This window comes from Sciurus vulgaris (genome assembly GCF_902686455.1).
Source record: "Sciurus vulgaris genome assembly, chromosome: 1".
Classification (NCBI taxonomy): domain Eukaryota; kingdom Metazoa; phylum Chordata; class Mammalia; order Rodentia; family Sciuridae; genus Sciurus; species Sciurus vulgaris.
The window spans coordinates 110,701,558-110,713,409 of NC_136461.1; the positions used below are offsets into that span (position 1 = coordinate 110,701,558).

The following is an 11,852-nucleotide window of genomic DNA, read 5'->3' on the forward strand; positions in this document are numbered from 1 at the left end:
AATAATATACTCTGAATTTCACATAAAAAAGATATATACTAAAACCCTATTTTCAAAGCACAGTTTGTTGTTTTTCTCAAAAAATATGGATTCTACATTTTACAAAGCAATAGAAAAATAAGTATAGGTCCCATCTTGGGATCTAAAAGGCAGTAAATATCTTAGCCTTAATCAATCCCAAACTACCACGTTAACCTGAGAGGTAAATTCTAGAAACCAGTACTCTGCACTGTTGAAGACTGCTTTATTGCAACCTAAGTAAAAAAAATCCTAGGTTGCTCATTCTTTACCTGATTGTGATGCCACTAAATTAGAGTCTGCCACACTGTTATTTCAAAAACAGCCCAAGCTTTTTATTCTTACACCAAGTCCACAATGAAGAAACAGAAAAAGAACTGAAAACACCAATAGGTTTAAAACAGTACAGCTTGAGACTATTACTTTTTCCTAATCAAAGGTTTTCAAAGTAACATGCCAAACCCTTAGCTAATTAAAGAACAAAACTTTTGAAGAGCTACTCTTACCCATATTTTTCTTATACATTCAGTTAAACTGTGATGTTCTGCTGCACTGGGAAGTGATTATCTGTTTGATTTTAACACTCACCCACTTCCTAAAGAATCCCTACAGCTAAAGGAAAACTTACCTCTGCAAAATGTGTTGATGTGCTATTGTCTATCCGGCTGCTGCCACCACCTAAAAAACTGAAGAGAAAAAGGAATGGTGGTAATTCTATTCCCAGGAACAAGCTCCCTTCCCAGAAGCTAAATATAGAATGGCATAATGAGAACAAGCCCAATAAGGAAAAACAACGCATCCCAACACAACACCTACAAAGGAAATTATGAAGGCTGGCATGTATATAAAGAAAAACAAAATTGTATCAAGAACTGTAGATCATCATGTTACACAAAATAAGCCAGATAAAGACAAGTATTGCGTGTTTTCTCTCATATGTGAAATATGGAGTAGGGTAGAGGTAGGTAACATAAAAGTAGAAATGGGACTATTAGGAAGGGGAAGGGGACTAGAGAGAGGTGCGATAGGGCATAAGAGAGTAATATGGAGGGTGAATACAATCAAAGCATATTACATGCATGTATGAAAATGTCACAATGAAACCCATTATTTTGTATAATTAACATGAACTAATAATTGTAATTCTGAAAAACTATTATATGTTAAACAAAAAAGACTGGAAGGTGGCTCTATGAAAAATATCACAATAAACTACAGAATCAGTGAAAATTTGGGGAGAAGAACCACCACAGAGAAGGAAAGAAAACCCAGAGCTGGAAATGCAATTCAAATTTGACCAGCAAAAGAAGAAAAACATTCATTCTCAAAGAGGCTAAGAAAACAAGCTGGGTGCAGAGGCACATGCCTATAATCTGGGCGATTCAGAAGGCTGAGACAGGAGAAGACAAGTTTGAGGCTAGCCTCAGCAATTTAGTGAGACTGTTATTAAAAAAGAGAAAGAGAGAGAGAGAGAGAGAGAGAGAGAGAGACACTTAAAAAACAACAATTTTTCACAATAAAATCATTCAACCATAATTGGGAGACTCAGGCAGGAGGACTGCAAATTCGAGCCTCAGCAATTTGAGCTAATGACCCAAAATAAATAAAGGGCTGGGGATGAACTCAGTGGTACAGCACCACTGGGTTCAATCCTCAGTACCAAAAATAAGTAAACACACAAAATAATTTGCCCACCAGAAGATCACAACATTTGACAAAAGAAAATAGTATTTCTTGGGAATGATTAAATGTAGTTATATAAGGGATCTGGTACAGAATTTAGCACATCAGAAAAGGGTTCAATAAATACTTCTTCTTCTTCGGATCATTTATCCAATTCTTTGATTACGCTATCCATCCTGAAGGACCCATTTCAAATGCTACCTTTTCCATTAAATCACTCCTGAACTCACTAACCAAATAACAATCCTCTATATCCTTCTGCACTCTGATTCTAAATTCTACCTTGTATTCACTTCAACCCTTTTCCATCTTTCATAAAAATAAATTCAAAAAATAAAGACTATATCTTATTATGCCTCTAAAATAGTGTTTGTTACGTGTTAGGCATTACATAGAACACTCATCACCTTTAAAAACTCTTAACACTATATCCTATATCGATAACTCAAAAATAAAAGTTGAATTAATACCACATGTTTAAATGATAAATAATTACCTATTCCCAAGGACTGTGAGGAGTGGGAAGAAATATTAAATCCCACTGTCCAAGTCAGATGCAGTGGCATACACCTGTATTCCTAGCACCTCGGGAGGCTGAGGTGAGAGGATCATAAGTTCAAAGCCAGACTCAGCGACTTAGCAAGGAACTTAGCAGTTCAGCGAAACCCTGTCTCTAAATAAAATATTAAAAAAGGGTTGGGGATGTGGCTCAGTGGTTAAACCCCCCTGGATTCAATTCTCAGGTAATTAAAAAAAAATCCTATTTTCCATATGAAATTTGCAAAGAGGAGAAACTGACTAATACTGTGAAGAAATGGGGATGGAAAGAATCATAAGAACTGCTGGTACTAGCTCAAGAGACACACATAAGTGCATAAACATACATATAAACACTCACCCCAATGATATAAAATCTACAAACTACTACAATAGCTTTCATTTTCAGGATTACAATAACAATTCAGGCATTGGGCTGAGTTCAATACAGAAACGAACATACCCTGTTAGTTTAAGATCAGAAGCAAAAAGCTAATGGCAATCTTTATGTATAATCATTCTCAGGCCTTATTCTGATTAGCAAACATTTAACACCTGTTTTGTTTCAGAAGTTAAAAATGGTTTTATAAAAATCACTTCAATTGTATAGCATGCCCATAAGTGCCTGTATATCTATACTTAATACTACTTGACTCACCAGATACCTTAAAAAACTAAGTTGAATGGCTGTATGTCCTTTTTATTGCCTCAGCCTAACAAGCTTGGAAGCTTTCTACCTTTACTATATGGTTTCAGGAATTTAAATATTAGTAATTCAAACCATCAACTTGCAATTAAAACCATCAACTTTATCTTTTAGGGTTCTGCTCCCCTTGAAACTCCAACATTCCCTTTCCCTAAAATTCCTTCCATTTTAAAAGTGACAGAGCTAGAGAAGGGATAATAAAAACAATGTTCTGAGAAATTTTACAGCTTAAGAAAATTCACAAGATGCCCCTCTAGATGTATGTTTAGTTGGGGTCCATTATTGCATATTTACATTCAAGGACTTCCTCTTATTAATTTTTAAAATCTACAGTTAATCACTGTAATTGCTAAGTATTCAAACCAATAAATACTTACAAAGAGAAGGGAATATTATGCTGCTTCTAAGACACTGATTCCCAAGAAAAAATATTTCTTTGCTTATTTAAAACACTGGTGTCTTTCAAAGCACAATCATTACTTTTCAGTAGTTGCTACCAAAATCAAAAGAAAATTTTTTTACCTATAAAGGCAGAAATAAAAGAATTAAGTCAAATGAGACTTAATTTGGAGCTGCAGAACTCATAGTTCCATGCTAGATAAAGATTTGTCCTGGAGTTTATCACTGTATCATTTATAACGACATCTAGTATGAAAATACCATTGCCTAAAGAAACCAGGATTACGGGCTGGGGTTGCAGCTCAGTGATAGAGTGCTTGCCTCACATGTGTAAGGAACTGGGTTCAATTCTCAGCACCACATATAAATAAATAAAATAAAAATTTAAAAAATAACCAGGATTATGATTTTAAAACTTAGAGGAAAAAAAAGTCCATTAATTACTCCCCTATAACCAATAGGCTCTTATCCAACACATGCAGAGGATAAGTGCCTGATAAAGTTGATAAAAGTAGATGCAATTACAACAGCACAAATAAAAAGCTACCCCAAATTTGCATGCCATCCACACACGTTGCTAATTTTGCTGTCATGCTAATCTTACAGGGTCAGTGTTGGTATTGTTATTTAAAACCAATATTATTACATCAACATGTGTTTGTACCAAATTAGATCCCATGCCACACATAAGCTCCAGCTCATTTACACATATACAGCAATCACTAACAAAGTAAAACTAACAGTACATACTGTAAAATGTGAAGTTTTTCCTGGTTGTGGAAGGGACCTTCAACCTTAGATTCTGCCAACAGCAATGGTAAAGAAATTATCTAATGTCATTAAAATTCCCAAAGTCACTCCAAGATTAAGAAGCTTCAGACTGCAGATTCTTTTTAACCAGGTGGAACTTCAATTCTTTAACCAATGTTTAACTATGCCCAAAAGAACAAGTGCCATTATGTTTAGCCACACACACAAAAAGGCCAAGAGCAATATCAATGCTATTCTATAATTTTTAATAATTTTAGTCATATTAACCAAGAAGAAATATAATACTGTCACTTCTAAAAATACTTATTCCCCCTTTTTTCAGTTTTATTCCTTTACTAAGGCCAATGAGAGGACTACATATATAGTTCAGTGGTAGAGTGCTTGCCAACTATGCAAGAGGCCCTGCCAACTATGCAAGAGGCCCTGTGTTCAAGTACCAGCACCAAAAAAAAAAAAAAAAAAAAAAAACTAAAGCAAATGAGAATTAATTTCAAAGCATGACAAACCCAAATATTAATATTACAGTGGTAAGATGGCAAAAGTTTTTTTTTTTTCTGACAACAAAATGAGTCTTTATTATTAGATCAACTATTTCAAACCCTTAAGATGGCAAAAGTTTGACAGCAATAATCTTAAAAGAAAAAGGGATCTAAGCCTTCCTCAAAATAGAGTAAGGAGTCAAGTCTCCTTGGCTAGAATATCCTATTTACCTTGCTAGATGTCGTCAGAAGTTGCACCATAGCCCACCAAAGACACGTAACAGCAATTTACCTTCAGGCAACTGAATGATCACCAAAACCTAACCAATAATCTAGGAGAATCCCAAAGTCTGAGAAAATAAAACTTACCAGATTTACTCTGAGTATAAAGGTTTCCAAGGAATAAAACACAATCAAGAGCAGTGGGTCTCATCACACTCACTATTACATTACTTTCCAACTTTTCCCTTTTCTTTTCTTTCTCTCTCCAATTCATCTGCCCTCTCGTGTGTATGCGCATACGTGCACATTAGTGAGTGCTCTCTCCCTCTTTTCTCATAGTATAAGTTATAAAACAAATTCATTCAGTTGATGTAAGAGAAAATAGTTTTAATAATAGAATGCCTGATTTATTCACAAGCTTGTACAATACCTGGAATCATCTGTCACTTCTTCAATAAAGCCTGATTCACATCTGGGACATATATATTCCTATAAAAGAAAGGAAGAAGTAAATAAATTTTTTCATTAGGAAGCTAAGTATATAGTTTCAGAATAGCAATGCAGTATACAAGGTGAAGTTTTGAAAAATCCTATGTAATTGCTGATTCACAGGAATTTTTTTTTTTTGTATCATACACTGATAAATAAAGAATTCCCTAAGATATTGGTGGAATGGCTTTATAGGTATCAATAAAGAAGACAAACTAAATCACGCATCAATTTGTAGACAAGGAAATTACAATAAGGTTTTAAACATTTCTATTTTCTGATTACCAATGGTTCCAAACGAAACTTAATATTCCCAGCTATTCTACAGAAATGGTAATTCAAAAAAACAAAACAAGCCAGGCAAAGTTGTACATGCCTATAATTCCAGCAATTCTGGGAAGGTGAGGCAGGAGGATCACAAATTTGAGGCCAACTTGGGAGAGACCTTGTTTCAAAATAAACAAAGAAGGGCTGGAATCAATTCCCAGTACCACTAAAAAAAATTTTTTTTAAAATTTCATTAAATTAGTTTATATTTCCTTCAGTAACAAATCTTTCTTTTAAATAATATTAAGTTTTGGGGCTAAAAAAGAATGCACTTTAGGGGCTGCTTATCATATTTAAAAGTACAAACCAGGAACAGTGACATGTACCTAAAATCCCAGCTACTTGGGAGGCTGAAGCAGAAGGATCATGAGTTTAAGATCACTGTGGAAAACACAGGAAGACCCCCAGCTGAAAGGGGGGGAAAAAGGAATGAATAAAAAGTATATTTCAATTACCTATTAAAATAGATGCAGGAAAGGCTTTCCAACTATTTTCTTGTTAATGATACTTTATGAACCCTAAACTTTGTTTTCTCTGACATTAATTTAGTTATATTTGGCTCTTCAAAGATAGAATGGTATCTTAAACATTCAAGTGCTTTATTAAAAGGAATGTAATAAAAATAAGAGCAATTCTTTGTGTCAAGGTGATTAGTTTGATGAGTCAAATCAAAAAACAGTAGTATTTAATAAAATAATTGCTATAATCAAAGAACACTGGAAACAGAAATAAATATCAAGGTTTTGTCTGAAACAGAGACCCAAAATACTAGTCTGTCTGTTCAATGAAAAAGGAAATTATGTATTTAGAACCATGATGACAGAATGCAGGCATGGAGGTTGCAGGGAAGTGGTATAAGTGTGGATATACAGGACAGGCAAACAGGGACCAGAGTGTGGAAAACCAGATCACCATGAACTTTATCCTGTGATCAGAAGCTCTCAACCCTTTTTTGCCTACCACAAACATTAAGAATGAGACAGATTCATAATGAACATACTATATACTACTGTAGAAATAAACTGGAGACCGTATAAATCCCTGAATTCCTCCCTCTACTGCTTCATCCTCCATACTTCCAGGTATCTAGAACTCCAACCCTTTCTCCCCCACTAAATTAAATAATTTTTTTTTTTTTTTTTGTGGTACTAGGGATTGAACCCAGAGCCTCACGCATGCTAACGCAAGCACTCTACTACTGAGCTACCTCCCCAGTTCGTTCGTTTGTTCATTTGTTTTTATTTATTTATTTTATTTTGTTTTATTTATTTATTTATTTTTGAGACAAGGTCTTGCTAAATTGCCCAGGCTAGCCTCAAAGTTGTAATCTTCCTGCCTCAGCCTCCTGAGTTGCTGGGATTATAAGCATGCACCACTGCCCCCAGCCGTTTTCAATGTAGACCAAACAATCTTATATTGGAAGAAGATGCCACTCAGGGCTTTCACGGCTAGAGAGAAGTCAATGCTTAGCCTCAAAGGACAGTCTGACTTTTTTTAGAGGCCACTGCAGCTGGTTTAAAGTTGAAGCCAATGCTCAGTTACCATTCTGGGAATCCTAGGGCCGGGTAGAATTATACTAAATCTAGTCTGCCTGTGCTCTACAAATGGAACAAGAAAGCCTGGATGGCCATGCATCTGTCTGCAACAAGGTTCATTCAGCATCTAAAGCCCAATGTTGAGACCTACTGGTCACCCAAGAGCTCTGATGAAGATATACAGATGTACAAGATCAAGGCTGTTTTCATGCCTGCTAACACAACATCCATTCTGCACCTAAAGATCAAAGAGTGATTTTGACTTTCAAGTTTCATTATATAAAAACACCTTTAGGGCCAGGTGCAGTGGCACAGGCCTGTAATCCCAGCAGCTTGGGAGGCTGAGGCAGGAGGATCACAAGTTCAAAGCCAGCCTCAGCAAGAAGTGAGGTGCTAAGCGACTCCGTGAGACCCTGTCTCTAAGTAAAATACAAAATAGGGCTAGGGATGTGGTTCAGTGGTTGAGTGACTGAGTTCAATCCCTGGTACCTCCCCACCACCAAAAAAAAAAAAAAAACAAAAACAAAAAAACACCTTTAGCCAATATGATGATACACACCTGTAATTCCAGGTACTCAGAAGGCCAAGGTAAAAGGATCCCAAGTTCTAAGTGAGCCTCAGAGACTTAATGAGAGATTGTCTCAAAATAAAAAATTAAATCAGATGAGGATGTGGCTCAGTGATAGAGGATCCCTGGGTTCAATTCTCAGTACAAAAAACAAACAAAAAAACTATTACAGATGATCATGAGGTTCAATATATGGCTATAGAAGAAGGTAAGCAAGAGGGATAAAGATCTTTGGAATTAAATGTTCATCTGTATTTATGATGAACTTCAAAAATGTTTGGAGTTGTGGGAAGGAGATAATCATTTCAAAAGGCAGATTTCATAACCAGGAAAACAAGAGATTCTGAAGGAAAAATCAAACTGTTGTAGAACACAGAACTATATAAGTCAGAGCTCTCTTCATGATCATAGGTGTGGTTCTAGGAACCAGGCAATAAGCCATCACAGCTCCTTCACAGAAACAAGACACTTCAGATGTATACATTAAACTGTAGAAGTACCAGATGATTCTTCCTATCATTTGGAAATAACAAATACTCCCTCCATTATAAGAAGCAATCAAACATTTCTACATAGCTCTTGATTACTAGGAAAAGAAGCCAAAGACTTCCATATATGTATATATTTGGGGGAGGGTGTTGTTTTGGGGGTTTGTTTGTTTTTTCAATACTAGGGATTAAACCCAGGAAACACTCTATTCTACCATTAAACTACACCTCCAGCCCTTTTTATTTTTGAAACAGGATCTTGATAAGTTGCTGAGGCTGGCCTGGAATGTGCAATCCTCCTGCCTCAGCCTCCACAGTAGTGAGATTACAGACACACATCTGCACTGGTCATCCATAAATTATTCTTAATATTAAAAATAGCCAATTATAAAACAAACCAACCTCATGAGCATGGACTATCCCTCCTGCAATCAACATTACAGAAAGTACAGATAACTTTTTAGAATTCACAAGTTCTTCATTCTCTATCAATTTTTTTTTTTTTTTTTTTAAAGCACCGTTTTTCTCTTACATACTTCGTAGACTGACGTCAGAACAAAGCCTGGTCTTAGAAAATTATCTCACTTCCATTTCTTTAATATGCCTCTTGGAAGCCTGAAAACCCCAAAATAATATATTGTACTTCCTGTTTCTAGATTTTTTTTAAGGTTTAATATTATTCCACTAGCACTACTCTTCAGGATTCAACAACCCTATTCACTAGCTTTCCTATGATTTTCTAGTTACATCAAGAGCCTACCCCTTCACTGTAACAACAAAAATTATATTAATTGTATCAAACTAATCTGTAGACACAATACTGAGGAGGAGAGAGATGAAATAAGATTGGCCAAACAAACACTGACAATTGTTGAAAGAAAGTTAATTTTTAAAGGTGTGTCCGTGCAGGTTTGTTTTACATTTTTCGCGATTAAAAAAAGAAAAGAAAAAGAAAAAGAAAAAACACATAAAACTTAACCACCTTAACCATTTTTAAGTGTGTAGTTCAGGAATGGTACATACATTCATATTGTCATGAAGCAGATCTCTAGAACATTTTTGTCTTGTGAAAGTGAAACTTTATACCCATTAAACAACAACTTCCCTTTCTAAACTTTCCCTATTCCTTAGTAACTACCACTTTACTTTGTTTCTGTTAATTTGACAATTTTAGATATCTCATATAAGTGAAATCACACAATATTTTGTTTTTGTGACAGGTTTTTATCTCCCTAAACAAGAAAGTTCTCAAGGTTCATCTGCATGGTAGCATGTGACATGATTTCCTTTCTTTTTAATAAGACTGATTATTATTCCATTTTATGTATATACCACACTTTATTTTGCTTATTTGTTTATTTGGGTTGTTTCTACTTCTTAGCTATTGTGAACAGTGCTTCTGGGAACACAGGTATATAAATATCTCTTCAAAACCCTACTTTCAATTCTTTTGGACACATAGCCAATAGTGGGATTGTTGGATCATATAGTAATTCTATTTTTAATTATCTGAGAAACAACCATACCACCTTCTATTCCAGCTGTACAATTTACAATCCAACGCTACACCAGAGTTCTAATTTCTTTGATGCACAAAAAATTTTAAGTCTGATATAGTCCCGTTTATCTATTTTTATGTTTATTGACCTGTACTTTTGGTGTCATATCCAAGAAATCACTGCCAAATCCAAAGTCATGAAGCTCTTCTACTTTCTTCTATGAGTTTTATACTTTGGGGTCTTATGTTTAGGTCTTTAATCCATTTTCAGTAGATTTTTGTATATAGTATAAGGGTCCAATTCATTGTTTTGCACATGAAGATTGTTTTCCAAGCACCATTTGTTCAAGAGGTTGTCCTTGTCAGAGTGTTACCAGTATTTTTGTCAAAAATCATCTGATATCATCTAATCATCCAGCAAGAGTTTATGTGTGGTTTCTCTATTCTATTCCATCAGTTTAGGTCTATCTTTATGACAGTACCACACTGTTTTGATCACTCCAGTTTATAATATGTTTTAAAGTAAGTGTGAGTTCTCCAACTTTGTTTTTCAGAATTCTTTTAGCTATTAATTATCCCTTGAGGTTCCATCTGAACTTTAGGATAATTTTTACTATTTTTGGAAAAAATGCTGTTGGGATTTTCAAAGGGATTGTGTTGAATCTGTAGATCACTGGTAGAATTTATATCTTAACAAAATTAAAACTCCAAATTCATGAACAAATTCATGTCTTTCCATTTATTTGTTGTCTTTAAATTTCTTTTAGCAGTGTTTTATAGTTTTTGGTATGCAAGGTTTTTACTTCCTTATTTAGGCTTATTCCTAAATATGTTTTATTCTTTCAGCTGCTATTGTAAATGGATTTCCTTTTTCTTATTTTTTCAAATTGTTCTTGTTTAGTGTATAGAAATGTAATTAATTTTTGTGTTCATTTTGGATCCTGCAACTTTACTGAATTTGTTAGTACCAGTGTGTGTGTGTGTGCAGGTGCGTGCGCATGTGTATATGTTTGTGTGTGTAATCTTTAAGATTTTCTGCAAATAAGACCATGTCATCTGTGAATAGAGATAATCTCACTTTTTCCACTCGAATTTGGATGTCTTTTCTTTTTCTCACCTAATTGCTCTAGCTAGGACTTTGAGTACTTTGTTGAATAGCAGTGGTAGGATCAGGCATCTTTGCTTCTGATGTTAAAGTACAAGTTTTCAATCTAACCACTGAATATGATATTTATTATGGGATTTCATATATGGTCATTATTATGTTGAAGTAGTGTCCTATTCCTAGTTTTTGTTTTCATCACAAAAAAGGTGCTAAATCTTGTCAAATGCTTTTTTTTCATCAACTGAGATGACTGTGTTTTCTGTCCTTCGCTGTGTTAATGTAGTATTCTCTCCACTTTGATGTGCTTGAAATTTTCCACAATAAAGTTTATTTTCTTTTTAAGTTACAACAATCTGAGAAACATAGGTCAAGAAACTGTTAACCAAACCACATATAGATCAAACTGTTAACAATTCAAAGTAAAAATAAAAGATCAGAAATAACCTGTTATGTTAGAGAATTAAGAGGAAAGCTACTTATACCTAGGAAACACCTATAATGTACTTAACCCTGCGTTATTCCTCTTAAGTTACTCTGTAAGGTGAATATTGTTATTTCTATTTTACAGACATGAAAGTGAAGTAAACTGTCCATTACAGGTGATTATCCAGACAGCCCCCACAAAATCTCCCAACCCACGTGCTCTTCTACAATGTGATTTCCCTACCCCTTTCAAGAGATGGAATCTATTTTTTCAGTCCTTTGAATTTGGGAGGCCTTGAAATTTGAAGAGAATACTTGTTAGTTTCAGAGCCCTCAAATGCCTGGTAGCTTCTGCTTCCTGACTCTTGGAACCTTGATCAATCCTAAGGTAAATTCTGTCTATTCTGTGAAAGAGAGGGGCCATGTGAAAGCACACTGCAATATCAGACAAGTAACAGGAAAAAAAATGGCATGGAGGTTCAGCCTACTAGAACCTTCAGAGATTCCATCTTCAGGGGCTATCACATTACAACCAGAAGAAAAATCCCAAAGTGAAAATTGATCAGATTATCAGTTTGTCAATCCACAGGAATATGAGAGATGA

General features: G+C 34.9%; 1 protein-coding gene across 2 annotated transcripts in view; it reads right to left on the reverse strand.

Annotated features, from left to right (window-relative positions):
* Positions 1-11,852, reverse strand: part of RNF115 (ring finger protein 115) — a 96,247-nt gene that overhangs the window by 63,072 nt on the left and 21,323 nt on the right. Inside the window, exons 2-4 of one of the 2 annotated variants that reach the window (XM_079140427.1) lie at positions 5,246-5,304; positions 4,094-4,145; positions 647-704 (exon numbers count right to left, since the gene is read on the reverse strand). In XM_079140427.1, the coding sequence (XP_078996553.1) occupies positions 647-704; positions 4,094-4,145; positions 5,246-5,255 (120 nt within the window). In that variant the 5' untranslated portion in view covers positions 5,256-5,304. The remainder of the gene's footprint in view (positions 1-646; positions 705-4,093; positions 4,146-5,245; positions 5,305-11,852) is intronic. The other variant, XM_079140426.1, reaches the window with a different exon arrangement.